We start from the raw sequence: 19,500 nt of genomic DNA on the forward strand, positions 1-19,500 counted from the left end.
TTCAAAATGCCAACTTTACCAGAGAGCAAAAACTCAACCATACACTCAAGGAAGAAAAATTGAAACCAAAACTTAAAGTACAAACTTAAAGCACACGGTATTGAGGGTTCAGTGTTGAGGTGGATAGAAAATTGGTTGGCGGACAGGAAGCAAAGAGTAGGAATAAACGGGTCCTTTTCGGAATGGCAGGCAGTGACTAGTGGGGTACCGCAAGGCTCAGTGCTGGGACCCCAGTTATTTACAGTGTATATTAATGATTTGGACGAGGGAATTGAATGCAACATCTCAAAGTTTGCGGATGACACGAAGCTGGGTGGCAGTGTTAGCTGCGAGGAGGATGCTAGGAGGCTGCAGAGCGACTTGGATAGATTGGGCGAGTGGGCAAATGCATGGCAGATGCAATATAATGTGGATAAATGTGAGGTTATCCACTTTGGTGGCAAGAACAGGAAAGCAGAGTATTATATGAATGGTGACCGATTAGGAGAGGGGGAGATGCAACGTGACCTGGGTGTCATGGTGCACCAGTCATTGAAGGCAAGCGTGCAGGTGCAGCAGGCAGTGAAGAAGGCGAATGGTATGTTGGCATTCATAGCAAGAGGATTTGAGTTTAGGAGCAGGGAGGTTCTACTGCAGTTGTACAGGGCATTGGTGAGACCGCACCTGGAGTATTGTGTGCAGTTTTGGTCTCCTAATCTGAGGAAAGACATTCTTGCCTTAGAGGGAGTACAGAGAAGGTTCACCAGATTGATCCCTGGGATGGCGGGACTTTCATATGAAGAAAGACTGGATAGACTAGGCTTGTACTCGCTGGAATTTAGAAGACTGAGGGGGGGATCTTATAGAAACATATAAAATTCTTAAGGGGTTGGAGAGGCTAGATGCGGGAAGATTGTTCCCGATGTTGGGGGAGTCCAGAACCAGAGGTCACAGCTTAAGGATAAGGGGGACGTCTTTTAGGACCGAGATGAGAAAACATTTCTTCACACAGAGAGTGGTGAGTCTGTGGAATTCTCTGCCACAGAAAGTAGTTGAGGCCAGTTCATTGGCTATATTTAAGAGGGAGTTAGATGTGGCCCTTGTGGCTAAAGGGATCAGGGGGTATGGGGAGAAGGCAGGTACAGGTTACTGAGCTGGATGATCAGCCATGATCATATTGAATGGCGGTGCAGGCTCGAAGGGCCGAATGGCCTACTCCTGCACCTATTTTCTATGTTTCTATGTTTCTAAAAATATTTTAAAAACATACTTTCAAGTGACCAGTTCTGAGCCGACGAGCAGATTCCTTGAAATATTTTTACCATCTGTCCTGGAGAACCACTTCTGCCTTTTCCCTACCACCCCAATGAGAATCATCTTTTTTAAAAGGTTGGAATTAAAAACTTAAATTCACTGCCACAACTTTTATTCATCATTCTGCTTACACACACACACACACACACACACACACACACACACACACACACACACACACACACACACACACACACACACACACACACACACACACACAATTTTAGCAATACTGAAACCCTGGACCGAATCATTAGAATATCTGTGTCAAATAGAATGCCACGTTATCACGAAATTTTGCATTCAGCCTTGTCTATTTAATGTTCTTCCAACTTAAAATTTCACAAATTCCTGATTTACTTTTACAATTGTAGCAGTGACAATGATGCGGGTATTTCAAAAGTTCAATAATGCACCTTACAGCAAATGCCAGGAGGTTGTGGAAATTAAAAGTTTTACTGTTGGTCAGAAATTGACCTGTAAATTAGAGTCATAGAAAGGATCATACAGCACGAAATAGGCCTTTTCTCCCAACTCATTCATGCAAACCAAAATGCCTGATCTAAGCTAGTCCCGTTTGTGTCCCTCTCCCTCTGTGGAGTCATTGAGTCACACAGCACAGAAACAAAACTTATCAGAAACTCTCCATCAGCTGCATTTAGTTAGTTACTCGTGCTTTTTGATATGACAAGATCTCCAAATATATTTTAAACATGGAAGGTACATGCTGCTTTCAAATCAAATGAACTTATCTATCACAGAACACCACACCGTACAAGCAAATTTGTTTGGGTGGAATGGGACATTATGTCAGAGTCCATTTGCATCATTTTAGCAGTTAGATTTCTCAGCCACACTGTTGGAGAAAGCTAATACCAGTTTAGTTTTTTTAGCACCATTTGTTGCTACAAGACCAAAAACTGACATAGCCATTATTTCTTCAAAATGTGCACCTACTGATAAATGCAGAATAATTTTCTACAGTTACCATGGTGTTAATAAAGGGAATGTAAAAATTCTTCAGCAGTTTTCCTAAAATGGCAGTTTTAAAGAAAATACACTACTGGTGGGGCAAGGCATTCTGTGCCACAAATAGAGAAACCAAAAAAGTTTTGATTAAAGATTAAATTGTTTCAGGCCATTATTTCAGATTCAGATTGCTCATAAATGAATGAACTCAATGAATGAAAATAACATCAAATTAATAGAAGGCCTTGATGCTAAATCCACAATTTAGACAACTTTTGAACTTGGACTACTCACTGGAACAATACAAATTATATATACTAGACTGAAACCAGAATAAAAAGCAACAGTTATTTTGCAACAACTTCAAAGTTGTTGCTTCAGCTATCAAAGCAATCTTAGTTCAGGTTTGATATTAACCTGCTGGTCATCGAGACGGTGTCTGCAATTTGTTTGCTGCACCAGGTTCCTTTTAAAGAAAAAATCAGGTTTCAAGCCAGCAAGGCAAATAAGTGATTCACCAAACAACTCGAGCACTATGTTGGGAGGGAGGGTGAGAAATGGGAAGTGGGGGGAGCTGTAACATTTGTCTTAGTTCAAAAGGGGTTCAAACTATAGTAGAAGTCCATAGGGCTATATTTGACAGAAAAAACATTTTACTTCAACAGAATCTTGTATGTCAGTAACCCTCATGCTTGTTGCCATTTTTATACATGACAACTGGAAGGTTGTTCATTAATGGGGGGACAGGGATATCTAATTCTGCCCGCTTTCTGACCTTACTGTATAAAGCAAGATTCACTGGATAATCAGATAAACCTTCACTGTTAGTGTTCTATCAACATGGGAACTACAGGGGGAAAAAGCAGGAGGTGATTACGGAATTTCACTAGGAGGAAAAGCGATTTTTAAAAAGGAGTAGATTACAAAGGGAGAAATCATTATAATTGTCTTCCTTGTGATTGTTCAAATTATAAATAGACAAGTGAAAAACTGCAGATGATTATCAATGTTTATTAAAGAAAATGAGTGTAAATTTGACAAAATACAAAATAATTCAATTTATCATAGAGGCAGCTGTGGTGGAGAGGAGAAAATAAAATGCTGGCAAAGAGTCCGTACACTTTATATTAACAGTCATGACTGGTGATAGGAGTGGAAAGAAGAATTTTGAACAATTTTACTTGCTTAGATGTCAGTACATGTTCCTCAGGTAGTCAAGTTGAATGTTCTGGATCACACACACACACACACACACACATAGTACAAATTACTTTTTCTCCTGTGTGAAAGTTTCCTGACAGCCTTTCTTCAGGGATGTAAAAGTAGCTGTTAATGTCACAAACTTGCAAAATATATTCTGGAGTGGTCAAACCCCAAAATTTAGGGATTCAAATACGTCAGCATGTATTACAATAGTTAATTTACTAAAACTATTGGGCCACCCACATCCTGATTCAATGTTCACGGTCATATGATAAGCCAAGCAGGCTGAAAAAAACTAAACAGAGCAGTTTCATTAACATAATTATTTTTTTAACTCAAGAGTTTTTGAGTAGTGATGCTTGAAAATAATTTTGATGAATAATGATGCTTGAAAATAATTTTGTAAATATACTAACTACACCAGTAGTTGAAAAATTAAACTAATAATATTTGCATATAGTTTAGCTTCATGAAACTGCTTTATTTAGTTTTTTTCAGCCTGCTTGGCTTATCATATGACCGTGAACATTGAATCAGGATATGTTGCCTTGATGTATTCAAACTACTTTGCTCGTTTCCTCTTAAAATTGCCAGGATGATTCTGTTGGTTGTGCAGTAAAAAAAAATAGGAATCATGGAAATGAATAATACTTTCGGAATCAAAAAATTGAATCCAGCACAAATACTCCACTTCATGACAACTCTTTCTGACAATTCGTTAAAGCATACTTGCTTTCATGAACGACATTCTTTTACTGGGGTTGGTATGTCCTGATCTGTAGTGAAAATGGATGGAGTGGGTAGAACAAATAAAAAGTGGGAAAAATTCAAAATGGAATAATTTCTAAATTCTAGTATTACATTTATAACACACCCACGTATGAAAAGTCAACTAACAATCTCCAATGCTCAAATAATCAATATTTGATTGCAAAGATTGACAAATGTCAGCCAAGTTGCTAAAGACCATTAGTGGGTCTCAGCATCATTTTAAAATTTTTTTTTTTTTAAGAGCACAGGTAATTCCTTCCTGTAATTAGTTTATCATCGCTTAACTACAAATGGGCAAGATGAATGTGATGACACGAGAGACAACAGATACTGGAACCTTGAGTAAAGTTTCTCTTGATGCTGCAGTAGTGGGGAGGAAGATAAAAGTGATCTTCCGGGGAAGGGGAATGATGAGCATATCTGTACTGTGTCCTCCACAATACCACTTCAGACAGCATCTGTAGACATGGACAATCTACGACAAAGTGTTTGTCTAATTATGGAGGCAGATGCTATTACACTGGGACGCAGCACAACACTACGTGTCAATTTGATCTTCCAATTAAAACACTCAAAGGTAGGTCCCCCCAACCCCCCGAGTATTTTTAAGAAACATTTTCTCAGGCTGCATATTCCTGTGCCAGGCACCTAATGCAATCTCAGCCCTCTCGCTGGTGCATGTCCCTGTACCAGGAACATGGCATGAATCTCTGTCCTCCACTGGCAATCCTGGAGCAGAGTCCCTCGCAGTTTGATATGGAGAGGCTGATGGGAGAGCAGCATGGGTGCGCAGCCTCAAGCTATGGGACTTGAGTCAACATTCTATCCAGCAATGCGAGTGTGGGGCAGTGTTGGGGGACTAATAGCAGCATCTCCATGTGTTGACAACCTGGATCCAATGGTCTCACCCGTTACCTGTTAGGTACAATGGAAGTTGCCATCTTCTCCTCCCGTTTGGCTACACACCTCTCTCGAGCCCAGAGGTTTCACTATGTAAATTAGCTGAAAGGTGGCCTCAGGGCATCAAGCTCTTTAATAGAGAAATCCGTGGGTTGGAGAGAGCCATACAGCCAAAGAAAGGGGGAAGTCAACAGCTTCCATCGCCTCCAAGAACAGGTGATTAGGAAAATCATTACAATACAGGAGGCAGACATTTGCTTATTTGATACATGCCACCTCCTAATCAGTCCCATTCCCCCTTCATTTTCCTGTAATTTATTCTCTCAGCCCCTCAACTCGACCATAAGAACATGGGCAGTCCTTCAGCATTTGGAGAGCTGTTGCTCGTCCTCAGTAATGGCCAGCACAGACCAGACCAATCAGGACCACACATCAGTGCTGTGCAGTCACTTTTCCTCATTCTGTCCCACACCAGATCTCACAGGCAGATTCTCCACACTTAAGCAGTGAGCAATATATTGAAGCAAGCACAACAATGGAGAACTTCACCAGGTTCCTGGCAGAGCAACTTTCAGTAATGGAGGAAGATTTCAGTGAAGGTCTGCTCCCGAAACATTCATCTGTTTTTTACTCCAGACATGATCAAAAATACATAGTGGATTCACTGTTTATGATTTTCAATAGTTCTCATATTTCCTCCATTTATAGAGAGGTTTTTTAATAATGTTTTCAAATTGCTGAACTGATTGTTTTCTACGTTTAGAACATTCTGTTACAATTTTTAAATATGCATTATTAATTCAGAATATTATTTTCCTGTGCTCATTAACGGATGGAATTTTGGACTGAATACAACAACTTCGCAGTTTTCTGAAGACCACATCTTTAATTCCAGAGAGCAATTTGAAACCAAATCTGTTAACCAGTTCCATAGCCTAATATATGTGATACTTCAAGGAATGCACATAAAAGAGCACTTTTTTCAGGGTCAAACCTTTTTAAATCTGCAATAGTTTTTTGATTACTAACATTGTTCAGGACTTGCATGGTACAGAATACACCCTATAATGAGCCATTCACGCATTAGAATTACCCCTACGAGCTGGTCAAACACAGAAATGTCTGTACACACTGAAATTCAGGGAAGAGTCACTAAGCCGATTCTATCAAAAGTGAAGACGGGGGGAAAAAAAGAAATCGGCAACTTTCTGGTCTTATACGGTAAACTAAGATGCAATTTCATTGTAATTTAGAAGATAAATCATGTCAAAATGATGAAGGAAAACATTGGTTTAAGCTAGTGAATTTAGAAACAAATTTCATACAAAAGACGGCCGAATGGGATGGATTTCAAAGGAGAGTAATAAAATCATTTAAGATAACACTGCTTCAGAAGCATCTTTGAATCTTCGGGATTTGAAGATTTTGTCATTGTTTTGTTATTTATTGACTACTCTGTCCAGCGTAATGCTTGACCATACAATTTTATTTATTTGAAAACCATGCTATAAAATAATTAAATGCAACCATGCTATAAAATAATTAACTGACATTCTAAATCATACTAAATAATTGGTAATTAAATCTCATAAATCTCACTGAAATGTTTCACAAGACATCTAATAAATGAAATAAAAAGCTACACAAAAATTACATGATGATTAAAGCAATTGATTATGAAATCTAAACAAATGTTAAACCGAGAAGCAAGGACAATTCTCTACTGAATCTCATTCGTTGGTAGAAAAGAGCAATTACAAGAACATCCAAGAGACTTTGGGTGTTAACAATCTCTAAATTTACCTGGCATTTCAATGCAGCTGGTTAAGAACCATTGATGGGGCAAGTGTATGAAGACGACTTCCTCTGCATCCATTCTATAGTGCAGTTGTATTACTAAGTAATCTCAAATATTCAATGAGAATAGTCATATAAATGACTAAGATTTACAGAAATACCTAATGTTAATCACAAACTTCCATATACAAGTCATTCCATGACCACCACCCTAGCTCAATTTGCATGAAACTTCACAGTTACCACTAAGTTTTATCCAAGAAAGAAATTTCTATCATAGATGTGTTTATACTTAACTTAAGCAGTTCTGAAACCAAAAGTGGGTTAAAAATTGTAATTAACGTGTCAAAAATTGGTATATGTTTCACTGTAGGATATTCTAGCAATTACCTTTCCAGCAAGTTGTGAATGGCCTTAAAAAGCAGAGTTCGGCATTCGTAAGACAGACCCTGTTCCCACAATCCATTCTCTTCAACTGCAAAATGAAAAGTAAAATAAAATGTTAATTTGTCAGTTGTTATAGCTAATAACCTATATACTAGAATCCATGATCACATCTGAATTCCACTTGAACTTTTCTTTATCACCAATTTCTCTAGTTTACATTTTCTGTATCTGAATGCTGGGTCAAGCATGAACAATTCAAATCACGATTAAAGACAAGCTGGTTTTACAAAAATAACACAACTTAAACTTTAGATTCTGTAAGTCATAATACTGGACACCCATGGCTTAAACAACCCTAAAACAGTCAAAGCAAGGATAAATAAATACCAGGGATTATAAACATAGCACAAAAAGTAAGGACATTTGTGTTTGGTAGATTATTTCTTTGTTGTAACAATGCTTCTTGGCAATAAATCTTATACCGTTGGAAAGCCTGTTTATTTCCCTTTTAAATGGTGCCACATTTGTAAGGAACATGCATTTGTGGGATGAGCAGCAGAGCTGAGTATATGGGTTGCGCCCATGAAAAATTTGCCAAATCTTCTCTGCCAATGCCAAACAGCTTATTCTGCTGTTGCTATTGACTCTTGTTTTGAGCTTCTGGTACCCCCAGGTGCTGACAATCAGGTGCCTGATTGGCACCTGATTGGCAGCATCTGTGAGCATGGGCCGGGCTACAGTGGTCAGTAGGTGTCTGCTCCAAGAATCGGCATGCCACGTTTGACTGATCTGGATAGGGCCCGTGCGATAGGGCAACTTCAAGCTGGTGTTCCGCAAAACCAAGTTGCGGCATTATTTGGAGTGAGCCCTAGTACCATCTCCAAAGTGAAGACCAAGTTCCATATAACGGGGGATGTCAGAGACAGGCCGCGAAGTGGGCGTCCCAAGAAGACGACACCCGAAGAAGACCGTTTCCTCACCCTGTCAGCACTTAGGAACCGTAGGCTGTCTTCTACAGATTTGCAGTCAAGGTTTGCAGGACGATATGGCCGATGGCTCTCTGCCCAGACAATTCGGAACAGACTGCACGCAGCCGATCTCCGGTCTCATAGGGCTGCCAGGAGGCCTGCCATGACTGCCCTTCACCGTCAGGCCCGTTTGCGCTGGTGTCGGCAACACGTGCACTGGAACCTGAACATGTGGAGGAACGTTATGTTCAGCGATGAGTCCAGATTCTGCCTACGGCAGTTGGATCATAGGGTCAAAGTGTGAGAAGACGCGGAGAACGCTATGCTGATTGCTGCACCGATAGAGTAACATCTTTTGGTGGAGGCAGTGTGATGGTGTGGGGCGGCATATCCCTCACTGGAAAAACGAGGCTCGTCATCATTGGAGGCAATCTCAATGCAGAGAGATATCGAGATGAGATTCTGCAACCAGTGGCAATCCCATATCTCCACAGTCTGGGACCGAACTCTATCCTCCAAGATGACAATGCTCGCCCCCACAGAGCAGGGTTTCTCAGAGACTACCTCCAGAATTTGGGAGCGGAAAGGATGGAATGGCCTGCCAGCAGTCCTGACCTCAACCCCATTGAACACTTGTGGGATCAGCTTGGGCGTGCTGTTCGTGCCAGAGTGACCAACACAACCACGTTGGCTGACTTGCGACAAATGCTGGTTGAAGAATGGGATGCCATCCCACAACAGTGTGTGACCAGGCTGGTGACCAGCATGAGGAGGAGGTGCCAGGCTGTTGTGGCTGTGTATGGTTCTTCCACACGCTACTGAGGCTCCTGTTTATTAAATGAATAAATTGTTAAATTGCCAATATGTCTTGTTTCTTCAGACTTCAATCATCCAATCCACCAAACAACACCGAACAAGAGTCAATGGCAGAATAAGCTGTTTGGCATTGGCAGAGAAGATTTGGCAGATTTTTCATGGGCGCAACCCACATACTCAGCTCTGCTGCTCATCCCACAAATGCATGTTCCTTACAAATGTGGCACCATTTAAAAAGGAAATAAACAGGCTTTCCAACGGTATAAGATTTATTGCCAAGAAGCATTGTTACAACAAAGAAATAATCTACCAAACACAAATTTCCTTACTTTTTGTGCTATGTTTATTAATATAACCATTTTAATAAAATGCCTACTTTACAATGCAGTATGGCACATGAACTGACCCTTTTTGTCTGTATTAAACATGGTGCTAAATTAAACTAATCCTTTCTGCCTGCACATGATACAAATGCCTTCATTCCATGCTTATTTATCTAACTATCCAAGAGCCTCAAATACCATTATCGTATGTCTCTCCACTACTACCCTGAAGAGCACATTCCAGGCACCTATCTAAAATAACTTGTCCCAGTACCTCCTTTAAACTTTCCTCCTCTCACCTCAATGCTATGCCCTGTAGTATTCGACTTTTTACACTTTTTTTCCGACACAGCGTGGAAACAGGCCCTTCGGCCCACAAACTCTGTACACCAAGTCAGAATCGAACCCAGATCTTTGGCACTGTAAGGCAGCAATTCTACCGCTGCGCCACTGAGCCACCCTTTTTGTCAACATTTCCACCCTGCAGAAAGTTCTGACTGCCTACCTTATCTACGCTTCGCAAAAATTTTAAAACTTCTATCAGGTGTCCCCTCAGCCTCTGATGCTCCAGAGAAAACAATCTTAAGTTTGTCCAACCTATTTTTACAGCTAGATCCCTCTAGTCCAGACAATGTTCTGGTAATCTTCTTCTACGCCCTCTCAAAAAGTCTCCGCATCCTTCATGTAATGGGGAACTCCAAATGTGGCCAAACGAAAGTTTTATGAAGCAACATGATTTCCTGACATGTCTCAACCGACGAGGGCAAGCATTCGATATGCTTTCTTTATCACTATCTATTTGTGTCGCTACTATCAAGGAGCCATGCACTTGGAACCCAAATCCTTCTGTACATCAATGCTGTTAAGGGTCCTTCTATTAACTGTGTACTTTTCTCTTGCATTTGACCCCCCAAAGTACAATATCTTGCACTTGCCCAGATTAAACGCCATGTGTAACTTTTCTCCCCTTATCTGTAACTGATCTACATCCTGCCTATCTTTTGAATGCCTTCTTCACTGTCTGCAACTTGTAAAGTTATCAAACAAAAATCTACATTTTTGTGTATATAGATGTCCAGCCAGAATAACACCCTTTCACCAGTATCTTGTCTTCTATAGGCAAGACAGTTCTGAATCCGAACTACCAAGTCACCATGGATCACATATATCTTAAAATGTTTAGGATCATATGACCACAAGGGACATTGTTAAAGTCCATGTAGACAAGTGCTGGAGTAGCACAGCGGGTCAGGCAGCATTTCTGGAGAACATGAATTGGTGACATTTTCAGGTCGGGAACCTTCTTCGGACAGACCCTCGGGGAGGGGGGGGGGTGGAGGAATGAATGGTGGAAAAGAAAAGGGGCAGTATAAAGTCAGGTGGATATCAGTGAGGGGGGGATTGATAGGCAGATGATTGGACAAAGACCAGAGATGAAATGACACATGATGAGAGATAAAAGCATTGAAGAATTGTGAATTGAGAAGCTCAAGGAAGGAATGTCAATGGAAGGGTAGGGGAGAAATAGGTGCAAGTCCACTTGGGGCATAGGGGAACGAGGAGGAGGCCACCTTATATAAGTATAAAGGGACTGGACATCCATGGTAAAGATGAGGCAATGGGGCCGAGAAAATAAGTTATTGAAAAGTTGAAGGGTGTGTGGGGTGTCTCAGATATAGTTCGCATGGGACTGCATAAAGGATAAAAACAAGTTTTTTGGAGATCAATTCTGTGGGGCAGAAGTAGGCAGAAACAATTGGTCTGCCGGGGCAGACCTGTTTGTGGATTTTGGGGAGGAAGTAGAAGCGGGCAGTGGAGACCAGAAAACGATTGGTCGGAGATTGGGGTGGGGAGATTGCCAGGTCATAAGATCGGAAACAATCCGGGGCATGATGGCCTGCTGTTTGTTTGCGGCGCCGTGGTCAAGGCGTAGGTCTGAGTAAGTGTCTTAAGATATGGCTCCTGGCCTTAGCACCGCAGAGGTCAGCCTGCCAAAATGTATTGGCATCTCCCCTGTGGATGGGGTGTTGCTGAAGGAGCAGAGGACTGTGTGTTCAGAGGGATGGAGATGGGAGTGGGTAAGGGGAGTGGAGAAGACTCCATGGGGCTGTCCCCATGGGTTATCATGGGTGACTTTAATCTACATATCGAACGGGCCATCCAAATTGGTAGCAGCGCTGAGGAGGATTACGTGGAATGTACATGGGATGGTTTTTTAAACCAATATGTAGAAGAACCAACTAGAGGTCAGCCCATCCTCGACTGGGTATTGTAAAGAAGAAGGATTAGTTAGCGATCTTGTTGTGCAAACCCCCTTTGGCAACAGTAACCATAATATGGTGGAATTCTGCATTAAGATGGAAAGTGACATGGTTAATTCAGAGACTGGGGTCCTGAACTTGAAGAAAGGAGACTTTGATGGTATGAGACGAGAATTGGCTAGGATAGACTGACAAATTATACTTAAAGGGTTGACGGTGGAGATGCAATGGCAAAGATTTAAAGATCGCATGGATGAACTCCAAAAATTGTTCATCCCTGTCTTGCAAAAAAAATAAAGGGAAGGCGGCTCAACCAAGGCTAACGAGGGAAGTTAAGGACTGTTAAATCCAAGGAAAAGGCATATAAATTGGCCAGAGGAGGCAGCAAACAGAGGACTGGGAGAAATTTAGAACTCAGAGGACAAAGGGGCCAATTAAGACGGGGGGGGGGGGGGAAAGATTAGTGAAGACAAATGTAGGTCCCATACAATCAGAGACAGGTGAATTTATAATGGGAAACAAGGAAATGGCAGAACAGTTAAACAAGTACTTTGGTTCTGTCTTCTTTAAGGAAGACACAAACAATCTCCCAGAAATACTAGGGGGCCAAGGATGTAGTGGGAGGGAAAAACTGAAGGAAATCCACATTAATCAGGAAATGGTGGTAGGTAAACTGTTGGGACTGAAGGCCTGATGGTCTGCATCCCAGAGTACTCAAGGAGGTGGCCCTAGAAATCGTGGATGCATTAGTGATCATTTTACAATGCTCTCTCGATTCTAAATCAGTTCCTGTAGACTGGAGTGTAGCCAATGTAACCCCACTTTTTAAGAAATGAGGGAGAGAGAAAACAGGGAATTATAGACCAGTTAGTCTTACATCGGGAGTGGGGAAGATGCTTGAGTCAATTATTAAAGATGTTATAGCAGCGCATTTGGAAAGCAATGACAGGATCGGTCAAAGTCAGCATGGATTTATGATGGGGAAATCATGCTCGACTAATCTTCTGGATTTTGAGGATGTAACAAGTAGAATGGATAAGGGAGAGCCAGTGGACGTGGTGTCTCTGTACTTTCAAAAAGCCGTTGACAAGGTCCCACACGAGAGATTAATGTGCAAAATTAGAGCAGATGGTATTGGGGGTAAGGCATTGATGTGGATAGAAAACTGGTTGAAAGACAGAAAGCAAAGAGTAGGAGTTAACAGGTCATTTTCTGAATGGCAGGCAGCGACTTGTGGAGTGCCGCAAGGCTCGGTGCTGGGACCAGTTATTTGCAATATATATTAATGATTTAGATGAGGGAATTAAATGTGACATGTCCAAGTTTGCGGATAACACAAAGCTGGGTGGCAATGTGAGCTGCGATGAGGATGCAAGGAGGCTGCAGGGTGACTTGGATAGGTTGGGTGAGTGGACAGATGCATGGCAGATGCAGTATAATGTGGATAAATGTGAGGTTATCCACGATGGTGGCAAGAACAGGAAGGCAGATTATCTGAATTATGTCAGATTAGGTAAAGGGGAGGTGCAATGAGACCTGGGTGTGCTTGTACATCAGTCACTGAAAGTAAGCATTCGGGTACAGCAGGCAGTGAAGAAAGCTAATGGCATGCTGGCCTTCATTGCGAGAGGATTTGAGTTTAGGAGCAAGGAGGTCCTACTGCAGTTGTACAGGGCACTGGTGATACCGCAGCTGGAGTATTGTGTGCAATTTTTGTCTCCTAATTTGAGGAAGGACATTATTGCTATTTAGGGAGTGCAGCGTAGGTTCACCAGGTTAATTCCCACGATGGCAGGACTGACATATGATGAAAGAATGGGTCGACTGGGTTTGTATTCACTGGAATTTAGAAGGATGAGAGGGGATCTTATAGAAACATATAAAATTCTTAAAGGATTGGACAGGCTAGATGCAGGAAAAATGTTCCCGGTGTTCGGGGAGTTCAGAACCAGGGGTCACAGTTTAAGAATAAGAGGTAGGCCATTTAGGACTGAGATGTGGAAAAACTACTTCACCCAGAGAGTGGTGAATCTGTGGAATTCTCTGCCACAGAAGGCAGTGGAGGCCAATTCACTGGATGTTTTCAAGAGAGTCAGCTCTTAGGGCGAAAGGAATTAAGGATTGATTCCACTGAAACTATTATTCTTCACTTGTACACACCAGGTAAAAATGTATCCCAGTATTCATACACGTATTTCCAGCAGGAGGAGAAAATCAAGTTGATTTTCAAAGGCATCTAGTTTAGTTATTGTCACGTGTGCCGAGGTAAAGTGAAAAGCTTTTTGTTGCATGCTAACCAAGGGCAATAAACCTAACAAGACTTCCCTACCTTGTGTAGCATTTCAAGATAGTTAGTTTTAATTCTTAGGGCTAAAGGAATCAATGGATATGGGGAAATAGCAGGAACGGGGTATTGATTTTAGATCAGATCTCCCAACATTTGATTTTACAAATTCATAATGTTAATGTCCAAAATTCAGAACTTTACATCAAAATTCATAATATGGCGTGTAATACAACTTTTCAGCAAAAAAAGGTAAGCACACCAAATGCGCATACACGTTGCACTACTTTCACGTGTGAAAAACGACTATTATTTCCAAGTCTGTAATTCTTGGACTGCATGTACAATGTCAGGCCTATCATGAGTATATTAGGCTATTTATAGGCAGGTTATTGAACAGAGATACTTTTTGCAACACAAATAAATAATTGTTTTGTTTTGTTTTTTCTATTTTACTTTTTCCTTACACATCCCAATTCTCTTGGTATTGAATAAAAGAACAATGGTCATAAAATGTATGACTAAGTTATGAAGAGTTGATATATGCGACTCGACTAAGCATACAGGAAGTACTTGAAGTAAATTTGCACATTATTTGATAATCAGCCCAAAAAAAGTGGTAATTGGCTTTTCTGCTGTGTTTTATATTTTAACCCCGTCTTAATTAATATAGTTATATAATCTTGCACTTAAATTTAATATTTACTCATTACAGTTCCACCACTGATTTTCTGGCACTCTTGGTTCCAGAGCTTTGCTGGTTTATCCAGCCGGCCAAGGAAGTAGGCTATGGGGATAGATGTGCTGGCTCCAGCTGGGCTGGAGTTCCAGAGCCCCGGCCGCAGGTTGCAAATTCAACCCACTGATCGGCCATTGGTCGAGATTGGCTGCCTTGCCCAGCCTAGGTGCCACATTTTCTGGGAGACTTCCAGGGCGCGAGGGATTTCTCGCGGAACCCCTAGCGACCTCTAGCAGCTGAATTAACAAATTGCAATTACCGACTGTTTTGCGGAAAAATGTGAGCGCAAATCAGAATGGCGGAAATGAAATAGGAATGTGGAAACTTGCCGCCAAATTCGGAAGGGTTGGGTGGGGTGTTAGATGATCAGCCATGATCATATTAAATGGCGGTGCTGGCTCGAAGGGCCGGATGGCCTACTCCCGAACCTTTGTCTCCCCCTATGTTTCTAAGACAGTTGATGTCTTACCGGCATTTGGAAGTAGAAAGTTCCAGAGAGGAGGCAGAAGGGTAGCAGCAGGGGTCAATGAGGATGCAGAATGTTGGAAACAGGAGATTGGGTTGTCACTGGGTAGCGGTGACTCCTTACCAGGGAATATAGCCTTGAGAAAAAGGCTGAGGTGGAGACGATGGAAGAACAGCTCAACATCATGGCAGGCTCAGACGGTGGGATAGAGGTATAAATGGACTGGACGTGATGAGGCAATGGGGTTCCGAAAAACTCTGACAGTCAGACATCCTTTCAATGTTTTAGATAACAACCACTATGAACAGCATGACAATTTTTTAATTTTTTAAAAAAAGTATTTCTATTTTTCATAATTTCATGCGGCAAGTCATCAATAAAAACATCCAATAATGTGCTCACCACAGAATAAAATACTTGTACTTTATTATGCATCATATTAGACCAGGTTACACTACCTTTCTGAATTACTAAACATAATCATGTACTGCATCATGTAAACATAATTTTTTAATCTTATAAATTACAAAGGCTGGTTGAAATGCACCAAGGATATTTTAGTAGTGTATTCTTGAGTGGTGGACTATTGATTACAGCAAAAATGAATTTGAAGCCATGTGCCCCAGAGGCAACAGTGTCATCATGAAAATTAATAAATAACCAAACAGGCACCTGTTTAAAGAAAGCAGCATTGCAAAAAAAGGTTGATAAACTACATAAATATCTAGCAATAATTGTAGATTCAGTTAATGCCATAGAAGTAAGCTGCATCAGTCCACAGTTTAAATTACTGCCATTTTCCAGCTCTTCGTCCATAACATTTTATGGCTCAGGTACCCATCCAAGTACTTGGAATGTGATGAAGGCTTTGATTGCCACTAACTACTTAAGAAACGTTTTAAATAATCACCTGCCTTACAAATTTTCTAATAACCTATTTCAATCCATGTCTAGTTAATAACTTTCCATTCCCTTCAACTTCATAATCACAACTTAGTTTATAGAATGCCCAAGCAGTGACATATCGTGACAACTTCCCCGATTTTGTATTCTACACCTCAAAATGACGTAGGTGTATCCTATATACCTATTTAACAGCCTTATTTACTAAATTCATTGCTGCCTTCGGAAATACACCAGCAGGCATTTAAGACCTTCAAGATGTTCTTCTAAACTTTGTATCTTGTCTTTTATTAGGATAATCCATCTTCTCACTAACTTCTCGGAAATGAATCTTGTTTGCCACTGTGCCCACTTAACTAGTCAATTGATGTCAGCCTGCATCCGAGAACTGCCAAATTTTCTATAACCCTTCAACTTCTTAAAAATCATTGGCCCTGCAATTCCAATATATTAAAAACCACAAGTACAGTCCAGAATTAATTAATGCACATACCTATTACACCTAACCTGAAGAAGGGTGACCAAAGACGTACAGGTATGTAGGTTAATTGGCTGGGTAAATGTAAAAATTGTCCCTAGTGGGTGTAGGATAGTGTTAATGTACGGGGATCGCTGGGCGGCACGGACTTGGTGGGCCGAAAAGGCCTGCTTCCGGCTGTATATATATGATATGATATGATATGGGTCTCGACCCGAAACGTCACCCATTCCTTCTCTCCCGAGATGCTGCCTGACCTGCTGAGTTACTCCAGCATTTTGTGAATACACCTAACCTACATCCCTTCTCCAAAACACACCCCAAAAATTCCACTAGGCATGAATATCTTCTGCTTTCTGCCATACTTAATCCATAGTGCCATTTTACCTTGGATTGTATGAGCTTTCACTTTTAAGTTTTATAAAAGTAAACATGCAAGAAAACATTAGCTGTTCCCTAATATTAAATAACCAGGTTGCGAAACGGTAATTCTACAAGCAATTATCCTTAACTACGTTTTAAAATTGTCCATGCAAAGATATCCATATCTGTAAGCGAATGCTTAACCAGATCAAATTTCAACAGCTATGAAGGTGTGGTGAACATGTAGGAGCCAGATAAAAAAGTGAAATACATTTCAAGAATTCTACCAATAGGGGAGAGTGCGATCAATAAACAAGTTGTGACTCTTGGCAGACCTTGAAAAAAACAGGCTCTATAGAACAGAAAACTGCAACTGTTGCCAAAAGTAGGCAGAAATTGAGTAAACATTAACTGAGCTGAATTTACCAATGGACTTTAACAAAGCACTAAATACCTTAAAAGTCCAGGCAGTGATCAAGTTGTATACAACATAAATATGATTTTATGTGCATCATGACAAGATATACCCAGAGCACCAAAAGCAAATACATTTTGCAAATAAGGTCTCAGCAAGCCTCTAAGACTAATGTGTTTGGTTAAATTTAACAATGCCGTCTGGTTTAAAAGCTTAAATTAATATTTTGATCAATTCCTATGAGAAGGGACTAAAACTTCCCGGAAAACTAACTTTGCCAATCTAGTGTACATCATCTATTTATTGTTTGTTCCTGAACTACAGCCAAAACGGTACACTATAGCGTGACAATTTTAGGCCCATCTCACTCACTGTCATCCCTTTGATATCAATGAAACATCTTCCATTAGCACCAGTTATATATTTAAAGTTATGCACATTTTAAAGTTTAAATCTATCTCCTAGGGAGGGAGGGGGGTGGAGGGGAGGGGAGATGGGGGGGAGGAGGAGGAGGAGGGGAGGAGGAGGAGGGGAGGAGGAGGGGGGGAGGAGGAGGGGGGGAGGAGGAGGGGAGGAGGAGGAGGGGAGGAGGAGGAGGGGAGGAGGAGGAGGGGAGGAGGAGGGGAGGAGGAGGAGGAGGGGAGGAGGAGGGGAGGGGAGGAGGAGGAGGGGAGGAGAAGGTGCTGCACCAATGCAAGAGAGGGTTGGGCCCAATGGGTCCACTTGGTCTAGTTGGTATATAAAAAACAAATACCATTTCCAAAAGATCTCAGAAAAACAAACCATTTAAAAGTTGGCAGGTGCCCAATGGTATTGAACAGACTCCCACAACTTGCTTTTCATGGAACTGTTTGTTCTATGAAATGTAGAAGATGCTCTGCTTTAAAAAGATTCTAATTATAAAACACAAGAGAACACCAAGCATTGCATTCAAAAAGGCATTAAAATGTTTCCCTTAAATGAAATGTTTAAAGTGCTCATTTTGCATTGTAATGTTAATGGTACTTGTTCTTCAGTGTTGCTGAAGTGTAATATTCAGTTTTTTAAATTAAACTGTGAAACATTCTAATCACACTGTACCACCACTGTAAGGATGGAACGGTCCTGCACAAATTCTGGAATTATTTTTTTACTATCCAGCTCCCTAATTAGAGTTTCCAAAAAACTTGGATACTTTAAGCCTCTGATTTAACATGGACAGGAAAGGTTTGGAGGAATATGGGCAAAATGTGGGCAAATAAGATTATTTTAGGTGGGACATCTTTGGCATGGACGACTTGGACCAAAGCGCCTAATTCCATGCTGAGTAAGTTAATTTCTTGAAAAGCTACTTTCTGACAATCCTACATCGGCAACAGAAAACTACAGGTCACCTCTTGCACTCTCATGGACTTGTTTTCTAATTGTGTACATTTGCACTGATGCATTGTTTTTGCGTGCAGTCTTTTTCTTTTCACAGTCTTGTAGAATTGGTGTAATGCATGTATAATATATGTTTTTGTGTTGCCTGAGCATATGTATCCATACTGTTACTGCAAGCAAGTTTTTCCATTGCACCTGTACCTCAACATACTTGTGCATATGACCATAAACTCAACTTGACAATCCTTCAACAAATGTCAATGGATAGAAACACTTGGCACAATTGAGAAAACAAAACCCAGCTGGCTTGAACAAAATGCCATAGAGATTCCCTCATTGTTACAGTCCTATAAAAATACACATTCAACCAGCCACGCTGCTACAATCCCAGCTCTTGCTGCTAGGCGTGGCATGGACAGAAAGGAACAGAGCGCTCACAAAATAGAACAGATTGGACTCTCATAACAAATTACAGAACAGAACATAGTTCAAGGCTGTTATACAATATTGCTATTTAGACAGTCATGCGCAATAAAAAGATATAGCAATTGTCAAAGGGATGCAATATTTCAATACTTCAGAAATACCATCTCTAGGTGTATTGCGTTAACACAGAAACAATAAAGGATAATTTTCAGACTTGGAGGCAGTGACCAATGAGGTATCACAAGGATCATGCTACGGCTGTAGATAATGATTAGCTTGGGTATTTTAGCAAAATTGAAAAGTTTTGGTGCTCAGGAAGTAACTGGGTTCACGTGCACAAATTAATGAAGGCTACTTAATGTGCTAGATAGGAAGG

At 40.9% G+C, this 19,500-nt stretch overlaps 1 protein-coding gene across 2 annotated transcripts in view; it reads right to left on the reverse strand.

Moving 5' to 3' along the window:
* Positions 1–19,500, reverse strand: part of med13a (mediator complex subunit 13a) — a 149,793-nt gene that overhangs the window by 99,171 nt on the left and 31,122 nt on the right. For both annotated transcript variants that reach the window (XM_078422084.1, XM_078422083.1), the window contains exon 3: positions 7,324–7,408. In XM_078422084.1, the coding sequence (XP_078278210.1) occupies positions 7,324–7,408 (85 nt within the window). The remainder of the gene's footprint in view (positions 1–7,323; positions 7,409–19,500) is intronic.

Source organism: Rhinoraja longicauda, chromosome 26 (genome assembly GCF_053455715.1).
Source record: "Rhinoraja longicauda isolate Sanriku21f chromosome 26, sRhiLon1.1, whole genome shotgun sequence".
NCBI lineage: Eukaryota > Metazoa > Chordata > Chondrichthyes > Rajiformes > Arhynchobatidae > Rhinoraja > Rhinoraja longicauda.